The sequence below is a fragment of the Nematostella vectensis genome, chromosome 9 (genome assembly GCF_932526225.1).
Source record: "Nematostella vectensis chromosome 9, jaNemVect1.1, whole genome shotgun sequence".
NCBI classification, from domain to species: Eukaryota; Metazoa; Cnidaria; class Anthozoa; order Actiniaria; family Edwardsiidae; genus Nematostella; species Nematostella vectensis.
This window is the reverse complement of record NC_064042.1, coordinates 11,578,325-11,604,856: the sequence shown is the minus strand read 5'-3', so window position 1 is coordinate 11,604,856 and position 26,532 is coordinate 11,578,325. Positions and strand designations below refer to the sequence as shown.

General features: G+C 42.1%; 3 protein-coding genes and 1 long non-coding RNA gene across 4 annotated transcripts; 2 read left to right on the top strand and 2 right to left on the bottom strand.

Annotated features, from left to right (window-relative positions):
- Nucleotides 1–5,346: 5,346 nt before the first annotated feature.
- LOC5502430 (neurogenic locus notch homolog protein 1) lies at nucleotides 5,347–21,368 on the bottom strand. Its single transcript, XM_048732728.1, has 10 exons — nucleotides 20,401–21,368; nucleotides 19,348–19,529; nucleotides 18,258–18,506; nucleotides 17,190–17,438; nucleotides 16,116–16,364; nucleotides 15,040–15,288; nucleotides 13,960–14,208; nucleotides 9,406–10,591; nucleotides 8,322–8,570; nucleotides 5,347–6,493 (listed from the first exon to the last, which is right to left on the bottom strand). The coding sequence occupies exons 1-8, from the start codon at nucleotides 20,744–20,746 to the stop codon at nucleotides 10,439–10,441; spliced, it is 1,926 nt and encodes a 641-aa protein (XP_048588685.1). The 5' UTR covers nucleotides 20,747–21,368; the 3' UTR covers nucleotides 5,347–6,493; nucleotides 8,322–8,570; nucleotides 9,406–10,438.
- Nucleotides 6,275–10,058, bottom strand: LOC125572411. Its single transcript, XM_048732908.1, has 4 exons — nucleotides 10,029–10,058; nucleotides 9,406–9,654; nucleotides 8,322–8,570; nucleotides 6,275–6,493 (listed from the first exon to the last, which is right to left on the bottom strand). Exons 1-4 carry the CDS (start codon nucleotides 10,056–10,058, stop codon nucleotides 6,275–6,277), a joined length of 747 nt encoding a protein of 248 aa, XP_048588865.1.
- Nucleotides 10,879–14,254, top strand: LOC125572323. The gene is made up of 2 exons (XR_007313765.1): nucleotides 10,879–11,218; nucleotides 13,905–14,254. It is a non-coding gene; the product is annotated as an uncharacterized LOC125572323 (long non-coding RNA).
- Nucleotides 21,369–23,202: 1,834 nt separating the features above from the next.
- Nucleotides 23,203–26,247, top strand: LOC125572440. Its single transcript, XM_048732946.1, has 2 exons — nucleotides 23,203–24,172; nucleotides 24,289–26,247. Exons 1-2 carry the CDS (start codon nucleotides 24,105–24,107, stop codon nucleotides 24,740–24,742), a joined length of 522 nt encoding a protein of 173 aa, XP_048588903.1. The 5' UTR covers nucleotides 23,203–24,104; the 3' UTR covers nucleotides 24,743–26,247.
- Nucleotides 26,248–26,532: the final 285 nt, after the last annotated feature.

Here is a 26,532-nt window from a genome sequence, read left to right as displayed (position 1 = left end):
TTAGGTGGGTCATCCAAGGCCCATTTGATCTTTCTTTGCAACACGGGTCAAAATCAAATAAGGTAAACAAGCGCGCCATGAGTCTGACTGAAAGCACAGTCGCTATGTTTCTATCCGATCGCCAGGTGAGGCACAAGAGAGCTGAAACAACGAGAATGAGAAGTGAAATGCCACAGCAGCTAGCAATAGGGGTTGCTATACACCAGGCTGTACGCAGCAAAGAGCTTATCAATTTACTTCACAGATTTGGACTTGCAGTCGACTATAACCGAGTGCTTAGGGTAGAATCCCAGATAGAATCGAATGTCTTACAGCAAATGGAAGAAAACGATGGCATCTATCTCCCTCCGGACATTGTCAAAGGGCGGCATGTGTTTTCTGCCATAGATAACGTGGACTTCGCTGAGGACACGCCAGACGGAAAACGTACGTTTCATGGAACTGTAATGGCAATTTACCAGCGCGCCGAGGCTCAGGATCAGAAGATCGAAGTTCATGTTGACGCAAGTCTACAACATCGCTCAATAGAAGATTTGCCCGAATCCTTCACTAACCTTTTGGAATGCCCAGCACCGCCATTGAAGCCCAAAGGCTCCGCAAATTCCAAGTTTAGTCTTTCCGTGAAAGAGCTTCCGATGCAGATGGGAGATGCTGCATGGATTCTGGGGAGAAATGCAACGCGAACCCAAGCATACAACGCTCAAGCCGGCACGGCAGCCCTGGAGCAAGATCCTCAACCAAAGAAGATCACCAGCATCCCAGTTTGGTCAGCCTATAACTCCCTGGTCACCGAACCAATACCAACCACGAGAGTCGGAACAGAACAGCCCCCTTAGTTGCCGCGCCTGCCCACCATTGGTAAACACTTCTGACTGTACTTATGCAAGCTCAGGATATTAGTGTCAAAGTGGTCGGCCCAACAAGGAAAACGGTCATCTCGCTGGACCTACGGCTTTACCAGCCAGCAAAGAAACTCCAAATGGCCCGTCGCGATCTAAACGTTATGGCGGCCTTACGTGCAATTGGCTGTTACACCGACAACAGCGGGATTGATACATGCTGGATTGAGTCAGAGTTATATGGTCCTTCGACTGTTAAACAGATCCTCGGCGGAAAACATGTGAAGCGGGCGCAGACGGCTCATGCGATTACCTTACAAGCGCTTTTCCTGATGTATCACGAAGCCTTCGCGGACAAAGAAAACGCAAGTTTACGCCAAAGCCTTGAAGAATCTGTTACCCAGTTAAGTAATGTCTGTGCTAATGGTCTGAAGGAGGCAGTTAAAGAGGCACACGACAAGCTGGTTTCCGTCATCGAGTCACAGAAGCTGCTAGAGAAGATGGATGCATTTGACAAAGATAAGGAGAAGTATCCGCTGTTTAAAGTCGTGCGACAGTACATGGGAATGGTGATGAAAATGATGACCTTCATACGAGCCGTTCGAACTGGCAACTGGGCCCTCCATCTAGAAGCCCTCGAGGTATTTACGAAGTACTTCTTCGCCCATGACATGCTGAACTATGCTCGGATGATACCTGTCTATTTGGCTGAGATGTCCAGGCTGGAAGAGTCTGATCCAGAGATATACGAGGAATTTCGGCAAGGAAACTGGGTCGTTAACAAAAACCCACATGTGCCATTCTGTTCTCTCGGCGCTGATAATGCACTTGAGCATGTTAATCGATCCATGAAGGTCTCAGGAGGGCTAATTGGCATCACGCTAAATCCAAATGTACGCTCAAAGTACTTCCTCATCGCACCCGAGTTGGCACGACTGGCAGAGAAGTCAAAAGAGATGTCTGGCACGTCAAAGGGCAAGACGGAAAAGCACCACCACGACCTTAGCAATGCTGTACGAGCACGCCAAGAAACATCGAACAGCTGGCTACAAGCATCAGGAACTTTACAAATCCTTTCCTCAGTGACAACAGTGACCTCTTCAACATCGTAACAAAGGTTGTAATGCCCCTCAAGGTGAAAGAAGACCTGTGTCAATAAACCACTGTGGTAACTCAGTTGCTTTGCCGCTTCGTAGAAGAAAGAGTTACGACGGCCACACAAAGCATCTGGCATCCTATGAAGAAGAGGTAACTCAACACATGGAAGAGCGCCACAAAGATAATCAGAGTGAAAGCCAATTACAAGGTAATCGAGTTAAAGGAATATCGCTCCTTGTTCGCTCGCATGTCCCTGGTAGCGAAATCTCGCCCGAAAATTGACATGAAGGAGGCTGTTGGCGAATTCGAGTTTAACGTGGTACCCAAGTCGATGTTTGATCAAGATGGCTCTATGCTCAACTGTTCCTGTAAGAGTGCCTTGATGGCTATCCTAGAGAAGGTAGCTAACACAGGTGCAGGCTCTAACACAGCAGAGCTTGAAATCCATCCGCCGATCCAAGAAGGCACTCGGATGAAGGTATCTATTGTTGACGGGATGGCAGAAGTGCAAGCGCTAGACAAACCGTCTAGCGCTTGCACCGGATTAAAAACTGTTCTCAATTGGCGGATCACTTCCTAGAGCGCGTCCTGTCCAAGTACCATGGAAGTGACGAGTTGCAACTGGTATTTGACCGGTAAGTAAAATCATTGTCATTACAGTTCCATGTAGATAGAAGATAAAAAAATGACGAATTAATGTACGATGTCATGTAAATTTTAGGTACGATGTACCACTATCCTTGAAGACGGCGACAAGAGTGTCAAGACAGGACAAAGAAGCGCCTATCTACTACAAGATATCAGATGCAACACATATTGCGAAGATTCCGATGAAGAGACTCCTATCTCATGCGAAGACCAAATCAGAGCTGACGGAGTATCTAGCTGTGAAGTTACTAGAGAAAGGAAAGGGGGCCGGGATGAACGTTGTAGTGGCATGGGGAACTCGATGCCAAGCCACTCACAGAGATATGGCACATCTCGGGAGCAACCACGAGGAAGCAGACACCAAGTTGCTGCTACACGCTGTCGACGCTACGTCCTTCGGAGCCACCAGTATCGAGATGGTCTCGCCCGACACTGACGTCCTTGTGTTGTCCCTTCGAAGATATTCCCTGTTATGCGAGGACACGTCATTTGTCACCGGCAGAGGTGATCGCCATCGGAAGATCAAGCTTGGCCCTATCGTACGCGTCCTTGGACCTGCCAAAACTGCAGCACTTGGATTCCATGCATTGAGTGGAGCAGATGTCACAGGGAGCTTTGCAGGTAAGCAACTGATGTCGAGATAGTTATATGTATTTTGTTTCAAACTCGCAACATCCTCATTGTTTTTTTTCTTGTTTAAGGGAAAGCAAAGATGTTATGCTGGAAAGCTTTCATCGACGCTGACCAAGACAGCATTACTGCACTTGCAGATCTTGGAACTTCTGATGTGCCACATGGAACTACTCTTAACTTTTAGGTTCTTAGTCACGGATTTCCGCATTCAATTTGTATAGCTGTACCTATAACTTCTATACGTTATACCTAAGTTATATGTTTCTATAACATCGTTGGTGTGTGCGTTCAATTTCAGTTCGTGTTCGAATGTTCATGTTCACTTTCACTTCTGTATGATCGAATAGCATCTAATTCGCCATTATTCCCTCTTATCGCAACGTTTCTCAGTTGTAGCTTTCTTCTCCAACAATATAACCAACCTCTTGGTCTAGTGGCATGCCAAAGATGTATTCGGTGCTTATGAAAGAGCTCAGCATGTTTGTTTATCACCTCATTCAAACTCTTTTGAACAAAATGGAGGGATTTGACGACTCCTTCCAAGGCTCATGGCCCTAGAAGCTTCATAACGAGGCTAAAGCACAGGCATGAGAATCACAGAAAGACCAAGCATGCGTCATTGTTTTTTTTGTCTTGCTTTTCTTTGTTGTTGTTGTTCCCAGATCAAATACAAAAGCCGTTATTTGGGATTAAATAAAGTTTCTCCTTCGCGCAAATTAGTTGCAAGTTTAATGGAACAAACGTATTTAACAAGCAGTAAGGGTGTTTGCAATCACCAGCGTCTGTTCCATATCTTGCTCTTCCCGCAACTTGCGGTCCACAAGGGTCCACGAGGCCTTGTGGACTGCTGTGTTAAAACTAAACATTCAGCCTACAGTTTATATGAACGGTTTACAAAACAAGGCACCGCTTGATGTGATTTCATTAATTGTTGGAATAGCTTGCATGGAATAAGTAAGACATTTTCGGGTCTTTCTCTTGTATTCGGGGAAACAGTTCTAGTCACGCGCGATGGACAGTTAGAGGAAAGAAAGCGATGGAGCCCATACCAAATTGCATACCAGCCGGGATGGGGTGCTCCACATAAGTTAAGGAAAGGTCATTATTTATCGGGGGGGGGGGGGGGGGGGAGAGGGCTGCTAAGTTGAAGTTTTTTCTGGTTAAATTTTTTACCCCCCAAAGCGACCAAATATTAAGGCCCTCCCCCATAACAAAAAAAAATACGCTTAAAAAATCGTATTGGTTAGTTTATTGAAATTATACTCATCAGTTGTGAGATGCTCTAAGTACGACACGTACTTTCACGAAGGGGCGGCAGAGCTGTCCTTAAACTCCACCAAGCCAGGTGAGGTGATGTTTCGAGACATAGCAGCCCCCCCCTCCCCGATAAATAAAAACCCTTCCCCAAGACCTTGCAATATCAAGCGCCACGGACGAAAAGCAAGAAGGAAATAAAGAGGTGGAAATCAACGATATGAATTTTCAAATCACGAGAAAGGTGAAAAGAGAGGAATAAGATAAGTTTATCCGCAAAGCATGGAAAGCTTAGTCGCGATTAATACCAAGCACCCCATACCGGCTGGTATGTACTAGCTGTCCATCAAACGTGGCTAAATTCTCACATTCAAGATAAAGACCGTCGCTGATGAAACCGCAAAACCGGAACGAGTAGCCGATTGTGCACAATATAAGGTAACCCCCCCCCCCCTCCCTCGCCTTGGCGGCCCAAAAGTGGGTCATTTCTTATCAAAGAATCTAGAAATGCTGTACTTTTACTATAAGATACCAGGGGCTCATAAGTACTTATGAGCCCCTGATTATTCTATGACTGAGCACCCCCCCCATTCCGGCCAATCCTGGGAACGCGCCTGTATTTTTGGAATCACAAAGAGCCTGGCGACCTTCTCCCCCCCTCCCCACCCACCCCCCATATGTCAGCAATGGGACGCAGTGGAATTAATACAATCTGTTTTTTCGGTCCGTTTATTTACAAATACGCTGAAACGAACACACAAAATTAGCGATTGAAATTCTAAGAAAGCTAAAGGCGGAAAATCACAGTAAACAAACATAAGTGTTAAGGGACTAGCCGGCATGTTTAAGACAAAGATAAAGACGAAGGCGAGGCTGGTTTTTCCAATGCTTTAATTGTTTACATTCGCAACAACATATACAGCACATAACTACAGAAGTGGGCTCGCTATAATCATTCGCTAGGACAAGACAGCAATCCATGTGGTAGTCCCGCATGAAGAAAGAGAATAAATGTAAAATAGGGAACGGGGAGAATTGGGTAGACATGGCAAAACGAACCAATCAGCCAAAAGCGCGAGGGCGTTGGAAATCACAGAGCTGGTCTCCTGTCCCTGCGTATTTACAAAATAATCAATGAAAGGTAACTCTAAGATAACAGTAATGATTAAGCAACTTTTAAAACTGCGCATGCTCAAAGAGCGCGTGACTACAACATTTTCCTTTAAACAAAAAAAAAACGATAAAAATAAATGATGTCTAAACCAAGGGGTGAAAATGGCATGTGGTTTCGAAGAAAATTCAAGAGATTAGCTTGCCAAGTAAAATATTCGAAACGAAAAGAAGAAACCACAGTTCTGCCACATATAGGAAACTGGACACTCCCTGGATTTAGATGCACCAAAAGGTCATCGAAGCGGAGGGTCCACGGGCGTGCTAAAATCTAGAATAAGGAAACTATCAATTGTAAACAAAATCTAAGGTATCATTAAAGATAAACAAAACTTAAGAACTTCCGTTTTTCAAGATAGGAACATGAAATACTATATTATAAACTAAACAATATGACAACCTGTCCTGTAACATAAGCCTAGCGGATAATGTAAATTTAAGTCTCTTGAATAGTTCATGGCTAACACGCCGGTATAAAATAATGAGAACAAACAATATAACGCGAAAATACAACGCGATAAGAACTACCTGACCGTCGCCAACGTGAGTTTCCCAACTGTCGCTGGATTCACGTGGCAGCCGGTCAGTCACGTGTTCGATTCACGAATGTCACGCTATCGTCGCTCAGCTGGTCACGCCGTCGGGACACACGCGCCGTTGACAAATCCAAACCCTGGTTTCAGACTGCAGGAGTCGCCATTGCAGACCTGACAGTCAGGCGAACATGTGAACTTCGATCCAACACAGAGCCCACCAGTGCACCTATCTGAACGAGTGCATTTATCGCGGTCATCACACGGGGCACCTTCCAGATTTGACCAGGTACTGGGGCTGGCAAAAGAGTTACAAACCTGGAAAATGATAAAGTGGTGATTAAATGGTGAGGTTTTCATATGTATTGACATATTAAATTTCCGTCGTTATTCTTTGATTTTAGGGTTAGCAGAGTCAACTAGAGGCAGTGCTGAAGAGGAGTATGCAGAATTTGGTGCAGTGTTACTGCTTCTTTAAAGTGCAGCTCCAGGGAAAGGTAAGACCGTTTTGGGCAAAATGAACATTATCTGAGGCTTACTTTCCCGAAAAAAAAAATTCGAATTTCTCCAATTCCGAATATTTTGCAGCTTTTCAAGCACATGCGATATACAAGCGATTTTAAAACACGTCCGTCGCTTACCGGCAAAATGTATTGCGGGCCCATGGCGCGAAAATCATGTTGCATTATTTATGCGCTTTTAATTTCGCAGGCTCGCAGACAGCAATCTCACAGGCGTCTAGGAATCGCGAGTGAAAACGTTACAATGAGCTCTACGGAGTCTTCAGAATTATCGGAAAATGAGTTGACCGACGTAGAGAACGAACCGGAATGTATAGAGTCTTTACAAGGAACGGCAACATCTATAAACAAAGCGGCAAGCGAGTTTCTCCCGTAGCAAGACGAGCCGATCGCCGACGAAGAGTGGTTGGCGAATTACAGCGCCTCTTTGGATACTCCTAAACACAAGAAAAACAAGACAATTAACATTGGAGATGCAGCAATAATGAACGTAGAGCTGAATAAGATAATAGGCAACACACAACTGCTAATGGCTGGCTGCCGCTTAGATCGATAGACCGTCTGCTTCTCGCAACTTCTAAACTGTTCCTCACAGGCTTTTTGGCGGCTGGCTTGTGTGGAGTAGCGTTCGTTTATTTTTTTTTCTCCTTCCATAGTACATTCTGGAACCAACAACACGACGTAAAATGGACCATGCTTTTTGCGGGTACAACAACATTAGACGTTATGACCGTTTTTCAACGATCTCTAGTCTGTCGAAACGTGGGCCCATTAGCATTTTCTCAACTATTTGAGTATTGCATGACATTCAGGTTAAATATTATCTAGACAAAATCCTAATTGACCCAATCATTTGCGAGCTGGATTTATTTTTGTGCAAGGTCAAGCTGCTATGAACTTCGACTATGCCGTCGTGTTGTGTCACGCGTTACAAATCAACGGCTAAAATCTCTATTAAAATGTCCCGGCTGCAACTTTTACTTAATAAGAGATATAGTCCCAATGCTATAGAATAAGTTTTTTATAATAATACTTACATTTCAAGCTGTTCAAGCGGTAAAAAAGTCGATGATGCCCTGCAAAGTAGGGTACTCGATTGTAGAAGTGTGACAACAACTGAAATCCCCTGACAGGCTCCATCTATGGCAATCATTTCGCGCCCTTTCGAACTCTGACCGAGAGGGGACTGAGTTGGAAGGTGTTTCAAGATGGCGGCCAAACCAAGCCAAATCGCGTGCTTTTGAAAAGATGCAAAATATTCGGGATTGGGGGAATTCGAATTTTTTTTTCGGGAAAGTAAGCCTCAGATAATGTACATTTTGCCCAAAACGGTCTTCCCTTTCCCTGGAGCTGCACTTTAAAGCTGTCTTTACATTGTTAGTAAAGCGTTTAGGAGACTGGAGCTAGGTTTTGTGTCTCATCCGAAAGACTGAAAGCACAGAAGAAAAAAGTTCAACCCACTTACAAAATTAAATTCAAATCTAGACCTGAACCTAGAAAAGTCCCCGAGTTTAGAGCCGGTATTCAAACTCGGACCGAACGATGAGAGACCAGTGTGCTAACCACTAGACCAACCACTCGGGTACAAGAACACGACTACTTAGATATTAACAAGACATGATCACCTGACAAGGATTCCCTGGATTGAGGGTTCCCTCGGAAAAGCACGTGCGGTTTCCATTGTACGTTATGACACAGTAGTCGGGCTTCAGAAAGCATTCTATGCCGTCTTGTGTCTCGCACGGCAAGCAGACGTGTGGGTGTCCCTTGCATACGCCATTGTCACAGTAGTCGTTCTTTGTCGTGCTGTTATTATCGTTGCACGGAAGGTGATTATTGTTAGTCCAGTGGAACTTGTTGTTGCCATTACATTGCTGTGTAAAACAAAAGCAATCATTCAATAAAACTACGTCTTCAATTGGCCGTTTACCAAATTACGGGGGTCCCGTGAGATAAGGGCGCAAAAACGGGGCTTTTGCAGGTCAGGGTTTCCCTGCGCATGCAAACAAGCGTTTAGGAGACAGTAGCTCGGTTTTATGTCTCATCCAAAAGACTGGAAGCAAAGCAGAAAGTAGTTCAACCCAATTACAACATCTTATTCAAATCCAGACCTGAACTTAGATAATTCCCCGAGTTCAGAGCAGATAATCCAAACTCGGACTGTAACGATGACAGACCAGTGTGCCCGGGGGAGGGGGGACTCCGATAAAAACAAGCAGGGGCGATCGTCGGTAAAATCGATTTTAACCCTAAGAGATAGCACTTTGGGTGTGGTCAACAGAAAGTTTTACCCCTAAAAGATATCAAAATCTAAAAAAAAAAACGTTAACATCCCCTCAGAAATAGCAGTTAGTTGAAATTTATAACCTTAGAGATAGCATAATCGAAAGAAACTGTTAAAGACCCACTAAGGAATAGCAGTTGGTCGAATTGTATTACCCTAAGAGATAGCAGAGTCAGAAAAATCCTTCAACATCCCCTAAGGGATAGCGGTTGGTCGAAATTTCATACCCTAAAATATAGGACTATAACAACCGTCTACTTTTCAGGAGAGTCCACTCCGGGCAAGTGTGCTAACCACTAGACCAACCACTCAGGTACAAGAACACGACTGCTTAGGTATTTTGCAGGACAAAATCAATTAAGAGACATAGAGACAACATCAAGTAAATTTTATAGAACGAGGCAAGATAAAAAAATCGACTTTACCTGACAAGGATTTCCTGGATTGAGGGTTCCCTCGGAGAAGCATGTGCGGTTTCCAGTGTATTCTATGACACAGTACTTGGGCTTCAGGAAGCATCCTATGCCGTCTTGTGTTTCGCACGGCAAGCAGTTGTATGGGTGTCCCTTGCATGCTCCATTGTCACAGTAGTCGTTCTTTGTCGTGCTGTTATTATCGTTGCACGGAAGGTGATTATTGTTAGTCCAGTGGAACTTGTTGTTGCCATTACATTGCTGTGTAAAACAAAAGCAATCATTCAATAAAACTACGTCTTCAATTGGCCGTCTACAAGATTTCAGGGGTCCCGTGGGGTTAGGGCGCAAAAACAGGGCTTTTGCAGGACAGAGTTTCTCTGCGCATGCAAACAAGCGTTTAGGAGACAGGAAATCGGTTTTGTGTCTCATCCGAAAGACTGGAAGCAAAGCAGAAAATAGTTCAACCCAATTACAACATCTTATTCAAATCCAGACCTGAACCTAGATAATTCCCCGAATTCAGAGCAGATAATTCAAACTCGGACTGTAACGATGACAGACCAGTGTGCCCGGGGGAGGGGGGACTCCGATAAAAACAAACGGGGGTGATCGTCTGTAAAATCGATTTTAACCCTAAGAGATAGCACTTTGGGTGTAGTCATCAGAAATTTTTACCCCTTAGAGATAGCAGAATCTAAAAAAACTTAAACACCCCCTAAGGAATAGCAGTTAGTTGAAATTTATAACCTTAGAGATAGCATAATCGAAAGAAACTGTTAAAGACCCACTAAGGAATAGCAGTTTGTCGAATTGTATTACCCTAAGAGATAGCAGAGTCAGAAAAATCCTTCAACATCCCCTAAGGGATAGCGGTTGGCCAAAATTTCATATAGGACTATCACAACCGTCTACTTTTCAGGAGAGTCCCCTCCGGGCAAGTGTGCTAACCACTAGACTAACCACTCAGGTACAAGAACACGACTGCTAGGTATTTTGCAGGACAAAATCAATTAAGAGACATAGAGACAACATCAAGTAGAATTTATAGAACGAGACAAGTAAAAAAAAAGCAGTTGTATGGGTGTCCCTTGCATGCGCCATTGTCACAGTAGTCGTTCTTTGTCGTGGGGTTATTATCGTTGCACGGAAGGTGATTATTGTTAGTCCAGTGGAACTTGTTGTTGCCATTACATTGCTGTGTAAAACAAAAGCAATCATTCAATAAAACTACGTCTTCAATTGGCCGTTTACCAGATTACGGGGGTCCCGTGGGATAAGGGCGCAAAAACGGGGCTTTTGCCAGTTCAAGTGCCGTACATTACTATTTTTGGTTATATCGATTTACCTACTTATTATGCAAATTTCAAAATGGCCGCGCGGAGTTTGAAACTTGAATTTGTTTTGTTAGCGAGACGTCGCATCGCAAAAATGGACCAAAACAGCAAAATATCCTGCTCTATACCAAGTTTGATATTTGATTGATGAGTTCCTGTGCTCGAAAGTAAAATATCGTTTGGGAAACCTTTTCAAATTGAGCGCTTTTATTGGAGACTGCCGTAAAATCGAACTCTCTTCGTAATGTTTACGTTTAGAAAAAGAGAAATATGAGTGTGATGGACCAAATTCTACGGCTTAGGACCTTGACAGGACTAAACTAGGATAAATGAGGATCATGGCATACTAAAACAATTTTCACCACAAGCCGAAACGAGTGCCCACAGGGTATGGTGAAAGTTGAGAAGAGCGGAGGTTGAATTGTGAGGACGAAAGTGCGAGTCAAGGCCCAACGTCTATACAACAGGGAAAATTCGCCGGAGAATAGGTATGAAAATTTGTGTCAACATTTAGCCGAAAAGCATTTTACCCTACCCTTGTCTCTCGGGGGTTTGCTTCTTATCATTCTTTAGCTAAATGTCTTGCCCTGCGACCACCACAACAACATGGGGGGGGGGCACTCTAGCTGTAAACATGATTGTTGGTTCGGACAGATACGAACATTTTATGCCCCCAAAAGAATGGAACCGCGCCACCCCTAAGAATATACCTGCATCTGAACTCTATACCCAAAACTCCACCAAGAATAGATAGCCCCCCCCTTCCCCCCAAAAAAGTAACCCAAATCTGAGTTCTATTCGTAAAACATACAAAAGCTTGAAACTTGCCAGTCCCGTAAAAAAAGTTTTAGAAGGAAAATTTGCTTATCAAATTTAATTTATTTTTATTCCCTTTTATTAAAAAAAACTCTATCCTCCTCACCTCCAAGGCCCTAGTCATAAAACCCGGTACAATGTTACTTCCTTGTCTTCGCACCTTGTGTGAGCACACCACATGTGACATGCCCTCAGTCATCACAACCTCACTCCCCTTACCATGCATTTCTCAACCTTTAATTTCACACTCTAAGCCTTTTCCTATTTGTCTGCACACACCATAAAATAGCCCTCATTGAGTAAGCGCATTACATAGCCACTCAAACCAGTGCCCCCTCTAAAATCTAATGCTAGAGGGGTATAATATGTCAAAATAAGCATTTGTGATAAGAACTTTTTGATGAATCAGCCCCCCCTACTCATCCTCAAAAATACCCAAACCTGAGTTCTATACATAAAATATACCAAGCATAGAAACTTACCTCCCAAATAAATAACCAAACCTAAATTCTATAGCCCAAGCATACAAAATCTTGCTATAAGGGAGCTTCAACTCCCAGATTTGCTTATTACATAAAATCAATTTTATTCCATTTTTATAAAAAAGACAACAAACAAACTCTGTGCAATAGGCACTGAGATAAAAAATGCTCCTGAGGTATCACCAAATATAAATATTTATTTTCCATACAGTATGATATCTATGACTGCACAATCATACTCCTAGAATCTCCAAGGCCTAGTAATCAAACCTGGTACAAGAGGGGTAAAAAGAAGGGCATAATATGCTAAAATAAGCATTTGCGATAAGGACTTTTTGTCAAATTAGCCCCCCCCCCAAAAAAAAAAAAATACCCAAACCTGAGTTCTATACATAAAATATACCAAGTATAGAAACTAACCTCCCAAACAATTACTCAAACCTATATACCCCAAACATATAAATTCTTAATATCACTATAGTTTTAAAAGGGAGCTTCAACACTCAGACTTGCCTATCAAATCAAATTAATTTAATTCCCTTTTTATAAAAAAAAAGACTCTTTGCGCATATAATAGAGACTGGCGAGAAAAAAAATAAGCCTGAAGTATCACCAAATATGAATAGATATTTTCCATATGATATCTGCTCTAGTGAAGCTTGGAGCCTCTGGTACCCAGGGTATGACTATACTCCCATTCTCCTATTATCTCCAAGCCTAGTAATCAAACATGGTACAAGTTTACTTCATCTTCACAACCTGTGTCAGCACCCCCAATAAGACATACCCTTAGTCACCACCCCTTTGCCCTTACCATGCCTTTTCCTCACCCTAGTTTACACTTTATGCCTTTTTCCATTTGTCTGCACACACAATAAAATACACCCTCAATGGCTCTAACTTGGTGTTAGAACCTGTGTATTAAGCACGATTTGTGTCACAAAACTTCCTATTTTTAATAAAATGAATCATGATGAAAACAGATCTGGATACAATGAAGTCCTTCGGGGATGGTTCTGACACTGAGGTATACATACACCCCTCATTGAATAAGCACATTACATAGCCCCTCAAACAAGTGCCCCCTCTAGAATCCATTTATAAAAAAGCCATAATGTGAGCATTTGTGGTAAGGACTTTTTTTACAACGAGTAATAGCAAAGTAATGCAGCAATGAATAATGACTGCCATCCCTGATATTTACTGATCATAGCAAACCTATTTATTCCAGGATCAAATATAAACATTTAAACAGTACTTTCATGTAGTGTCTTTAAATTGCATACAATAAACAGTGACTCGCGGCCAATCTGTATACGATTTAGCTTCATTTTTTTTTTTTTAATGAGACTCGCTGCCATTCTGTATAAGATTAATTTAAGTTTCAATATCCCAGCTAAAATTTTTCTTGGAGTGTCTTTATTCCGAGTGCGAAAGCAAGATAAATTCAGGGAAATTTTGTGCATTTGTATGACTTGATGAAACGTACAACTAGATAATTGGTGATCAATGTTATAGCCTGCTAGCAGTGGCTTACCCTTCCGCGTTCATTACAGTACGATTCGGTGAAGTCGTAAAAATAACCCTGCAAATGAGGTCTGTTGCCGATGAGAAACAACACAAATAGGGTATATATGACGCACTGAGTCGGTGAAATCCCTGCTTAAACAGATAAGAAGAAATCACTGCTAGCAGAGAGTTAAAAAGCGGCGTTCAACATGATTTTCCCGATTCAACGGAACCGCCATTTTGTTTTCCCACTCTGAGTTGAGGCGTGTCCGCGTGAGATTGGGCATAGTAATACTCATCTCTGATTGGTTAATCAGATTGTTTATCAAATATAACCAAAAATGGTAATGTTCCGCACTGTTTGCAGGTCAGGGTTTCCCTGCGCATGCAGGAAGATAAAGAAGATAAAAAATCGACTTTACCTGACAAGGATTTCCTGGATTGAGGGTTCCCTCGGAGAAGCATTTGCGGTTTCCGTTGTATTCTATGACACAGTACTGGGGCTTCAGGGAGCATCCTATGCCGTTTTGTGTCTCGCACGGCAAGCAGTTGTATGGGTGTCCCTTGCATACGCCATTGTCACAGTAGTCGTTCTTTGTCGTGGGGTTATTATCGTTGCACGGAAGGTGATTATTGTTAGTCCAGTGGAACTTGTTGTTGCCATTACATTGCTGTGTAAAACAAAAGCAATCATTCAATAAAACTACGTCTTCAATTGGCCGTTTACCAGATTACGGGAGTCCCGTGGGGTTAGGGCGCAAAAACGGGGCTTTTGCAGGTCAGGGTTTCTCTGCGCATGCAAACAAGCGTTTAGGAGACAGCAGCTCGGTTTTGTGTCTCATCCGAAAGACTGAAAGCAAAGCAGAAAGTAGTTCAACCCAATTACAACATCTAATTCAAATCCAGACCTGAAATTAGATAATTCCCCGAGTTTAGAGCAGATAATCCAAACTCGGACTGTAACGATGACAGACCAGTGTGCCCTGGGGAGGGGGGACTCCGATAAAAACAAGCAGGGGCGATCGTCGGTAAAATCGATTTTAACCCCCTAAGAGATAGCACTTTGGGTGTGGTCAACAGAAAGTTTTACCCCTAAAAGATAGCAGAATCTAAAAAAAATTAAACACCCCCTAAGGAATAGCAGTTAGTCGAAATTTATAACCTAAGAGATAGCAGAATTGAAATAAACCGTTAAAAACCCACTAAGGAATAGCCAGTTTGTCGAATTGTATTACCCTAAGAGATAGCAGAGTCAGAAAAATTATTTAACATCCCCTAAGGGATAGCGGTTGGTCGAAATTTCATACCCTAAAATATAGGAATCACCCCCATCTACTTTTCTGGGGAGTCCCCTCCGGGCAAGTGTGGTAACCACTAGATCAATCACTCAGGTACAAGAACACGACTGCTTAGGTATTTTGCAGGACAAAATCAATTAAGAAACATAGGGACAACATCAAGTAAAATTTATAAAACGAGGCAAGATAAAAAATCGACTTTACCTGACAAGGATTTCCTGGATTGAGGGTTCCCTCGGAGAAGCATTTGCGGTTTCCATTGTATTCTATGACACAGTACTGGGGCTTCAGGGAGCATCCTATGCCGTTTTGTGTCTCGCACGGCAAGCAGTTGTATGGGTGTCCCTTGCATACGCCATTGTCACAGTAGTCGTTCTTTGTCGTGGGGTTATTATCGTTGCACGGAAGGTGATTATTGTTAGTCCAGTGGAACTTGTCGTTGCTATTACATTGCTGTGTAAACCAAAAGCAATAAAAAAAAACTACGTCTTCAATTGGCCGTTTACCAGATTACGGGGGTCCCGTGGGATAAGGGCGCAAAAACGGGGCTTTTGCAGGTCAGGGTTTCCCAGCGCATGCAAACAAGCGTTTAGGAGACAGCAGCTCGGTTTTGTGTCTCATCCGAAAGACTGGAAGCAAAGCAGAAAGTAGTTCAACCCAATTACAACATCTTATTCAAATCCAGACCTGAACTTAGATAATTCCCGAGTTTAGAGCAGATAATCCAAACTCGGACTGTAACGATGACAGACCAGTGTGTCCGGGGGAGGGGAGACTCCGATAAAAACAAGCAGGGGCGATCGTCGGTAAAATCGATTTTAACCCCCTAAGAGATAGCACTTTGGGTGTGGTCAACAGAAAGTTTTACCCCTAAAAGATAGCAGAATCTAAAAAAAATTAAACACCCCCTAAGGAATAGCATTTAGTCGAAATTTATAACCTAAGAGATAGCAGAATTGAAATAAACCGTTAAAAACCCACTAAGGAATAGCCAGTTTGTCGAATTGTATTACCCTAAGAGATAGCAGAGTCAGAAAAATTATTTAACATCCCCTAAGGGATAGCGGTTGGTCGAAATTTCATACCCTAAAATATAGGAATCACCCCCGTCTACTTTTCTGGGGAGTCCCCTCCGGGCAAGTGTGCTAACCACTAGACCAACCACTCAGGTACAAGAACACGACTGCTTAGGTATTTTGCAGGACAAAATCAATTAAGAAACATAGGGACAACATCAAGTAAAATTTATAAAACGAGGCAAGATAAAAACTCGACTTTACCTGACAAGGATTTACTGGATTGAGGGTTCCCTCGGAGAAGCATTTGCGGTTTCCATTGTATTCTATGACACAGTACTGGGGCTTCAGAGAGCATCCTATGCCGTTTTGTGTCTCGCACGGCAAGCAGTTGTATGGGTGTCCCTTGCATCCGCCATTGTCACAGTAGTCGTTCTTTGTCGTGCTGTTATTATCGTTGCACGGAAGGTGATTATTGTTAGTCCAGTGGAACTTGTCGTTGCTATTACATTGCTGTGTAAAACAAAAGCAATAAAAAAAACTACGTCTTCAATTGGCCGTTTACCAGATTACGGGGGTCCCGTGGGATAAGGGCGCAAAAACGGGGCTTTTGCAGGTCAGGGTTTCCCAGCGCATGCAAACAAGCGTTTAGGAGACAGCAGCTCGGTTTTGTGTCTCATCCGAAAGACTGGAAGCAAAGCAGAAAGTAGTTCCACCCAATTACAACATCTTATTCAAATCCAGACCTGAACTTAGATAATTCCCCGAGTTTAGAGCAGATAATCCAAACTCGGACTGTAACGATGACAGACCAGTGTGCCCGGGGAAGGGGGGACTCCGATAAAAACAGGCAGGGGCGATCGTCGGTAAAATCGATTTTAACCCCCTAAGAGATAGCACTTTGGGTGTGGTCAACAGAAAGTTTTACCCCTAAAAGATAGCAGAATCTAAAAAAATTAAACACCCCCTAAGGAATAGCAGTTAGTCGAAATTTATAACCTAAGAGATAGCAGAATTTAAATAAACCGTTAAAACCCACTAAGGAATAGCCAGTTTGTCGAATTGTATTACCCTAAGAGATAGCAGAGTCAGAAAAATTATTTAACATCCCCCAAGGGATAGCGGTTGGTCGAAATTCCATACCCTAAAATATAGGAATCATCCCCGTCTACTTTTCTGGGGAGTCCCCTCCGGGCAAGTGTGGTAACCACTAGACCAACCACTCAGGTACAAGAACACGACTGCTTAGGTATTTTGCAGGACAAAATCAATTAAGAGACATAGGGACAACATCAAGTAAAATTTATAGAACGAGGCAAGATAAAAAATCGACTTTACCTGACAAGGATTTCCTGGATTGAGGGTTCCCCCGGCGAAGCATGTGCGGTTTCCATTGTATTCTATGACACAGTACTTGGGCTTCAGGGAGCATCCTATGCCGTCTTGTGTTTCGCACGGCAAGCAGTTGTATGGGTGTCCCTTGCATACGCCATTGTCACAGTAGTCGTTCTTTGTCGTGGGGTTATTATCGTTGCACGGAAGGTGATTATTGTTAGTCCAGTGGAACTTGTCGTTGCTATTACATTGCTGTGTAAACCAAAAGCAATAAAAAAAAAACTACGTCTTCAATTGGCCGTTTACCAGATTACGGGGGTCCCGTGGGATAAGGGCGCAAAAACGGGGCTTTTGCAGGTCAGGGTTTCCCTGCGCATGCAAACAAGCGTTTAGGAGACAGCAGCTCGGTTTTGTGTCTCATCCGAAAGACTGGAAGCAAAGCAGAAAATAGTTCAACCCAATTACAACATCTTATTCAAATCCAGACCTGAACCTAGATAATTCCCCGAGTTCAGAGCAGATAATCCAAACTCAGACTGTAACGATGACAGACCAGTGTGCCCGGGGGAGGGGGGACTCCGATACAAACAAGCAGGGGCGATCGTCGGTAAAATCGATTTTAACCCTAAGGGATAGCACTTTGGGTGTAGTCATCAAACATTTTTACCCCTTAGACATATCAGAATCTAAAAAAACGTTAACACCCCCTAAGGAATAGCAGTTAGTTGAAATTTATAACCTTAGAGATAGCATAATCGAAAGAAACTGTTAAAAACCCACCAAGGAATAGCTGTTTGTTGAATTGTATTACCCTAAGAGATAGCAGAGTCAGAAAAATCCTTCAACATCCCCTAAGGGATAGCGGTTGGTCAAAATTTCATATAAGACTAAAACAACCGTCTACTTTTCAGGAGAGTCCCCTCCGGGCAAGTGTGCTAACCACTAGACTAACCACTCAGGTACAAGAACACGACTGCTTAGGTATTTTGCAGGACAAAATCAATTAAGAGACATAGAGACAACATCAAGTAAAATTTATAGAACGAGGCAAGATAAAAAAATCGACTTTACCTGACAAGGATTTACTGGATTGAGGGTTCCCTCGGAGAAGCATTTGCGGTTTCCATTGTATTCTATGACACAGAACTCGGGCTTCAGGGAGCATCCTATGCCGTTTTGTGTCTCGCACGGCAAGCAGTTGTATGGGTGTCCCTTGCATACGCCATTGTCACAGTAGTCGTTCTTTGTCGTGGGGTTAGTATCGTTGCACGGAAGGTGATTATTGTTAGTCCAGTGGAACTTGTTGTTGCTATTACATTGCTGTGTAAAACAAAAGCAATAAAAAAGCTACGTCTTCAATTGGTCGTTTACCAGATTACGGGGGTCCTGTGGAATTTGAAAGCGAAAGCGGGGCTGAGGCAGGTCGGAGTTTGTCTGCACATGCGTATTGCAATTTTTATGTAATCATTTTCTCGTTTCACGAGAATTTACGGTAAACATTGCAGTTGAATGGGCTTGAAATTTGGGAGCTAAGTTTCTGCAAATAACTGCATATAAATGCAGATTGCCCTCGTGATCAAATTCCATAGTGCCCCAATCTGGAAAGTGGCCCATGGTGTTGTCGAGTCGCGACGCGGAAAAAACACATCAAGTGTAATTGATGTTGCACATAACAACAAAAACATTTTTTACGATACATTGATGCTGATCATAAGGACTAAAACTTCTAACATTCATCGAATGAGGGCAAGCGACTGGAAGTATTTATATTTCGCAGTGGCTATATGCCCGACAGTCGGGACAGGTCTTGGATGGACTAAATGCCCGACAGTTTTCAATTTACTCAAATAACCCAGTAAATTGTCTTCCTAGTGAGTTCAAAGTATTCAATCTTTTTTAGAAAGGGCAAGCGAATCTGAATTGAGCTTTTAGATCATCTTTAAAAAAAACTACTGGCGAGTTGGAATATCAATAGTCTGAACTATTTCGCGTATTCGCTGATAAAAAACTGCTCTGAAAGCCAAAAAATCGCAAGCTACGCAGGCTAGAATATCAATAGTGGTTTCTAATTGCTTGTTAATAATGGTTTGCTTCCCACTATTGTTTCTACCGAAATAAGGAGGCGCTTGAGAGTATGAGAAAATTCATATAAATTACTGACCTGGCACGGATTAGCTGGGTTTATTGCACCATATGCGTGACAGTAATAATAATTAATCGCGCACTGCACCAGACTGCATCTGTTTCCGTACTTGGTGTAGCAGCTTTTGCACGAACAGTAGTAGCTTCCATAGGTGTTCTGGCAGTAGTGGTCACACGGAGACGAATCGCATTCATTAATATCTTTAAAAAAAGTAACAAAAGTATGTCAACGTGAACCTTCAATTTTAAGCAGTTCCAAGAAACTTTCTATAATCATTCGCAAATGGAAATAGCATGATATCGTATAGGAGCAATTGTGGTATTTTTCGTTGATTTCTATTGTCGACAAAATTATTATAAAAATGCACAAATTTCGTGAAAGCATTTGCGAAATTTGGCGTGGAAATAAGCAGATGACACAAGCGAGCGCTATTTTTTCTATAATTGCGATATAGCAAGTCCATTCCTCATCTAAACGATAAATTAGTTCACCCTGCAAGTGCAACACATTGGAAACTAAGATTCTTAATAGTATGTTGCAAGAAACATCGCCGTTAAGATGGCAGATAAGCAGGAAGTAAGCTCAAAGGACGTACCAAGGGAGCTATAAAATAATGAGTAGGAATTCCTCAAAATCTGAGTTATAGTATATTTCCAAACTAAGCATAGGGAAATGTCTAACGTATATTTGTACGAGTCACCCTGAGAAAGGCTGTTGAAAACAGCCGAATTATAGGTGCCGTGGATCTAAAGTATTTTCTCTTTTTACTAGTTGGATCGTATCGACAATCTAGTTTTGACAACTCAAAGAGATTCTTGTGATTCATATGTTTATTTCTATGGGATGTAGAATGTGGTTTTTAAGCTTTTTTTGGGGGATATCTAAAATTTAAAAAAAGCCAAATTTCCGGGTCAGGTACTCGCCGGATGCTAGCTGGCTGTAGGCCGCCATGGGAATGTTTCTTTAACTTTGAAAAGTTTAAACATCTCGTCACTTTCCCTTTGGACCTGATAAAGAATTCTAGGCATGGGTGTTAAAAGCGGTATAAAAGTACAACAATTTATCACTAACCATTGTGGCAGCATGTCCCTGTGAATCCTGGCTTGCAGCTGCAGTAACCTTGTTGGGGTGTCCCTCCATTATAACAGTAACGGTTGCAGCTTCGCGATTCCGATAAAGGATATAGACACGAACCGCCACACTGCTGTTGGACAGTCTTGGATCTCGTCCTCGTCTGAATACCAGCAGAGCCGCACCGATGGTTACAGGATGACCAGGTTGACCATCCAGACACTTTGCAATCCCGATACTGGCATGGCGGGCTAGTTCGTCTTCTTCGACTGAAGCACGATGAACATTCCTGAGGTAGCGTTATGGTCAAAAAAAGCAAAACAGAGAACATTTGTGACACTTTCATCACTGCAACGTTGAATCAAGATTGTACGTCGGAATATTGCTTTGTGCTATTTGCTCGCCTCATCTGACTGACCTTGCGCAAATTTTGTGGGTATTAATAATCGGCAATAGAACAATAAATCGAGTCCCACTGTGCTCCGCGAATTGATTTAATAGGCATAAAGAATAAGCTTGTAATAAACATTAAAAATTGTAGCGCCAAGCACATGCTACTTGCACTTGAATGCCAGTATTTGATATTCTTAATTTAAAAAGGCTAACTAATCTTTTTTGGCTTTTTGGGGATGAATTCATACATAAATTGAATACATAATTTGTTTTTCTCGGTGGTCGGGAAAAAAACCCTAATCATGGCTAGACAATAGTATGCATTATATTGCGCAGAGGTGGCCTTCTTATGAGGTCACATTCACCAGAGAAGCTTCCGAAGCATTCACTGCCTCTTTCTCCTTCTCTTCGGTAAACAGAATACTGGTACCCAGCCCCGTTCAACACAGTCTGACGGTACTAGACGTGAGATTTGCTTCAAATTAAATACACCATGCATCGGTTTAGCACAATTTTAGCGTTGGTTGTTCAAGCATTCCATTCCCCGTTTTGAAGTATTCCTTATTCCATTCACCGTTGTCTTATAATTAGTGATTTCATATGACCTGCTATGATAACAATGTTCTTCCTGTTTTCCTTGAAGTCAAGGTTGACTGCAAGCTTCACTATAAACAAATACCACCCGTACATTAATCTGCAATATCGACAGTTTGTCGGGTATAATCTGAACTATTTACAGTATATTGGGTATAAGGATAAACTTGGCGAGAACTTCATAAGCGCGCGCTCTGATTGGTTCGCTATCTCGGAATAATGGACAGTATTCCCGCTAAAAGTCGAAATAATGAGTCGATTTGTGAAATAACCATAAAAAAAAAACTTGCTTTTTGCGCCCGAAGTTATCGAGCTTAACATTAAAGTGAACTTTAGAAGCACACTAGCATACACACATTGGCACCAGTCGGGCCAAGACGGGACGCTAGCACAGTCTATTACCCGTGCAGTTCGGCAACCATGGACAGCTGTTTCGTCCTTATTAGGACTCGTCAGCATTTTATTTTGCCGATGAAGTTTAACTGAGGCAAACCGGCTATGCCATGCTGACGAGTCCTTATAAGGACGAAACAGCTGTCCATGGTTGCCGATTATAGTCAGAGAGAGATAAAAATAAACTAAGAACATTATTTCTACAGCGGCGAACGTAATTATTGGAGTTTACAGTGCAAACGTCAGCGTCCTCAATTAACCGTGAAACTTGGAGTTTTCACGTCGTGGTTTTACGGAAAACGGCTGAAATGTATCAGACAGAACGCATTCCCACGTGCTGCTATTGAATTCTGAATCAAATTCCATTGTTTTCTGCCGTCGGCGTCCGCATTGCCGTTGTCGTTGCTTAAGGTCCCTAATTACCAGGCGGCGGCGGTTACATAGCGCGTCGTTTGAAAGGTCACAAGCGCGTACGGAAAGAGCTCGCTGGAGGAGCGAAACCAAGGCGGATACATCCAGTCAACGTAGGAATACGTGCTTCATTCAACACTAACAAGACATTAGACTTCGTTTCGGAGTCAGATTATCCTATAACCCGTGGTTTAACAAAGTTCATTACGGGTACGAAGTAGTCTGACCCCCCAGTAACCCCCCAGGGGACTGTACATTTATAATGATTAGCAATGTTGGCTCATTTTCTGAGATATTTTTCGAATAGAACAAACGAAGATACGACAAAATTGTACTTAGAATAACACACAATGAAGAGAAAGTAAAAAAAATACACTGTACACTTGAAGCCCAAGAAAAAATAAATACCTTTATTTCTTTCCATTAGAACCTATTTTACCTCCGTCGACGATAATTGTTACCGCTATTATGTACATATAAAGAAAAGATAACTGTTGTGTATAAAAACAATTGACAGGAAGATGGAGAACCAATTTTATACCGTTCAATCAAATTATCCCGTTGAACCATTCAATACTTGCCATACATAAGCACACCATTCACTATTGGACCCTGTTATGCTTACGTTAAATGGGAAGATCTTGTTGCTATGGAGACAGATGTGCTCAAGAGGGTATTTACATTAACGGGAAAGGGACATTCATTTGTTTTTCTATAGCGAACGAGTGAGTATATATTTTTTGCTTTTATAAACCCTCCACAAAAAGTGTTGTTTGTTTGTCTTGTTTTTTGTTAAAAATTATTCATAATATATTTCTCTTAACTTTAGGAGCCCACTGTTTAAAGAAAAGAGAAAAATAGTAACTCTAATGAAATTTTATTTTTCCTTGTTGTTTGGTTTAAATCGGATAAATGGTTGTCAAACCACATTGATGAATGTCACATTGATGAACATAATTGTTTATAATTGAACAAAATTGAATTTTCGATTGCATGCAAAAGAATGTTCATTCCATCCCGAATGAATGCCCAATTGCGTTATTGATTGTCCGTTGATTCTATTGAATGTTCGCGCATATTCAATCATTGTTATTGAAAGTCGAGTCACGCTAAGGATGTTTCGTGCAATGTTGATGAACGTACAATGTACGTTAACGATACAACGTTTGGTACAAATGAATGTCCCTTTCCGGTTATTGAACAGCAAAAGGTGTATTGCTCTTTAAGGCGAGATCAGAGCAATCCAGCGAAAGCGTGGCAGGAGTGTTTCGAGAAGGGGGTGTGGCACTTTCAAGGAAAACTAGCACACAAGCTCAGAATCGGCGTTTGCGGAATCGATATCCGTTAATAGTAAAGTCATTGCTGCTACGATTGAAAATCAGAAGCACGTGAATATATACTCCGCCAGTAATCTTTCCCTTGTCGCCCATATCTTCTTGCCTTCTTCTTGCCTCGATCTTAGTGCCTTTAATCAAAGCATCACATCACCAGGGATTCATATCTCAACCAGAGCTACTGAGCTAGACATAATCGACCCTTTTAAATGCTCGCCTTGTAAGAACAACACGAGATCATTTGGTGGATATTCAACTACATGTACTCCCTGTCTTCATAGGAAATGCGTCATCAATAGCGAACCTAGCCTGTTTCGCTCTATTATTTGTGACAGGGAATCGTGTTTGCATATTGTCGTGCAAAATGTGACAGCGGGTGGTATACAAATCATGCAGGAAGGTGAAACATTATTCTCAGGAGAAATCTTCAATGAATTCAAAGTCAAACTTGTCGAGACTGCTGTAGGCAATGCTTCGATGATTACGGTGTCACAATCGTTTATTATCGACTTGACGTCGCCTGTGGCAGAGCTAGCCAAAATCGAATGAACTGATCGAGAAATATGACGCTGCTTGGAGATGAAAGTCATTGCTCGACCAGAGATTTTGACGAGCTTGACATTGACTTTACCCATAACACTTCAGAGGTAAGTGTGATTAGTTGGGTTTTGTAATAGTAGAATTGATAAATAACGATTAAAATAACTGATGATTTCTGAACCCTTGCAATACCACACGACCTATTTTTCTTTGAGCATCACAGGGGACTTTTAAAATATTACAAAGCTTCTGATCCCGAGAGTGGCATCAGTCCGTACGAAATAGAGTGGGAAACATCGCCTGGCCTGAAAGACATCAACCCCTTTGAGGCGGTCAAGAACACGACTGTCTGGTATACCAAACTCAAAGACAATGAACTTCTAAAAGGAAAGAAATATTTTGTAACAGTTCGTGCCACGAACAAAACAGGTCTTATTTCTGAGGCAATGTCGTCAAATGGAGTAACGGTGGGGAAGTCGGAATACACTTTCGACCATGACACATCAGCCTCGTTCTTCTTCGACACTGATAATGTGAATGAAAATAACGGTACTCGTAAGGATTTCGTTGGGCAGATTTATGGTACAATGGACGTGCCACGAGGCGCCGTGAAAAGAGGAAGTCAAAATCAAGGGTTACCGTCTGGAAGAGGAAGCCCTGATGTCCAACTCATCTGAAGATGGTCCGTTACAGATCCCGAATCGACAAAACCCTTGGTAATATTTAACAATTATACCATTTCCATTGAGGTGGATAGTGGCGAAATATCTACCTAGAGCCGAAGGTTGCAAAATCATTTCGGCGGAAAATTGTCAAAACACAGGGAGTTTGAAGCCGATTTTCCGGTTCTCGGTAGATATTTCGCCACTATTCACCTCGTTCAATGGAAATTGTATAATTGTTTTAGTATATAAAACAAGCTTTAGAGCAATTTTCTTTTCGGAAACACTTGCAAACCGGCTGTTACACCCGCCATTTTGCTTGATTTCGGGGCGCAGGAAAATACCCACCTCCTAGGTCGTGTATATTGCATTTTATCCCGAGTTTCTCAACCAATCAAATCGCTTGTTCTTGCGAGGTTCCCGAGTTTTATATACTAATAAAGAATAGCTAAAGAAGACAATCATAACAAACGTTAGCGTGGTGTGAAATACGTGATAAGATATTTCTAATATTCTTTTTTTTAAACCGATAATGTTACTTCTAAAGAAGAAACATGGGCATGGCTTGAATTATCAAGAGAGTTCTGTCTAAACTTCAGTTTGGGGATAGACATTGCTCAACGTGTTGTTGGCGGTTTTTTATATGCATGCCAAAAATAACAATCACACCCATCCAAAAGGCTGTATGCTATTTTGCAAATTACTATTTAGAAACAGTACAATTTAAACAGCTTTACTTTATGGTGGGTACAAGGAATTTAAATTGGTATTTTAGCTATAATAGATAACTGAAGAGAGCCACCTACTCAACTACTGGATCCTGTACTTAAGGTAATTCCCTTGAATTGCACTGCGCACCCCTTCTGCGCATAGTGGCGGGCCACAGTTGTACAAGAAAACAAAGCAAATAGCGCGTTTTTTTACTTAAAATCGCTTTGACAGAAAAACGAAGTCGGTTGCCCCCATCTTTTATTTGCTTAAATAGTTAAATATATACGGAAAAATGATGTACTAAAAGAAGAAAAAAAAGTTGGGCTGTAAAAGTTTTTTTTATTTTCTCTTAAAAGCCGTAAAAATACTTCAAAATAGCGCTTTTTACCGTATAAATAGTGGCGAAAACAGTGTCTTTAAGTGTGATCTCTTAAAATGTGATTTGTTTTGAACATTAGCTACTACGGGATATTGTTTCAGAGATCTGATTTTGGCAGCTCGACAAACAGAACTGAATTTTCTAAAGACTAAAGGCACTCTTTTTAAAAACTAAGAGAGTAGTAAAGTAAGTATATCTATAGGGTGGATTCCAGTCCCCCAGCCGCGCGGTAGTGGCGCGTTCTGATTGGTTGTTGGGAATGGCGTGCTGTGATTGGTTGGTTTTGATACGGCGGAACTGACGTCACGGGTGGAGTTTGGAGTGGGCCCTTGACATTTGGACTTTGGACTTTAGGGAGAGGGGTGGTGATTGGTGGGATTTGATAGGGCGGAAGTGACGTCATAGGTAAGGGTATTATTATGGGTTACCCTAAAAAAATATATAAGATGGAAATTTTGAAGCGAAGAATATTGCTGCTTTGTTTGTTGATAATGAAGTGTTTTTGTGACGTAGAGGTCAAAAAAGTAGGGTCTGCCTCAAAGTGCGGTACTCCTGTGGATTTTTCAAAAGGTCAGTTAGGGTGTGGCTTGTATTTCAATCCAGACGAGGCCAAAGCAGTGCGAGAGGCAGTCGAGGAGGGGGTTAACGTCACCGATTTTGGAGGTGGAGGAGGAGGAGGAGTAGGAGATGCCGGATGTAGTGGAAGTGATACCGA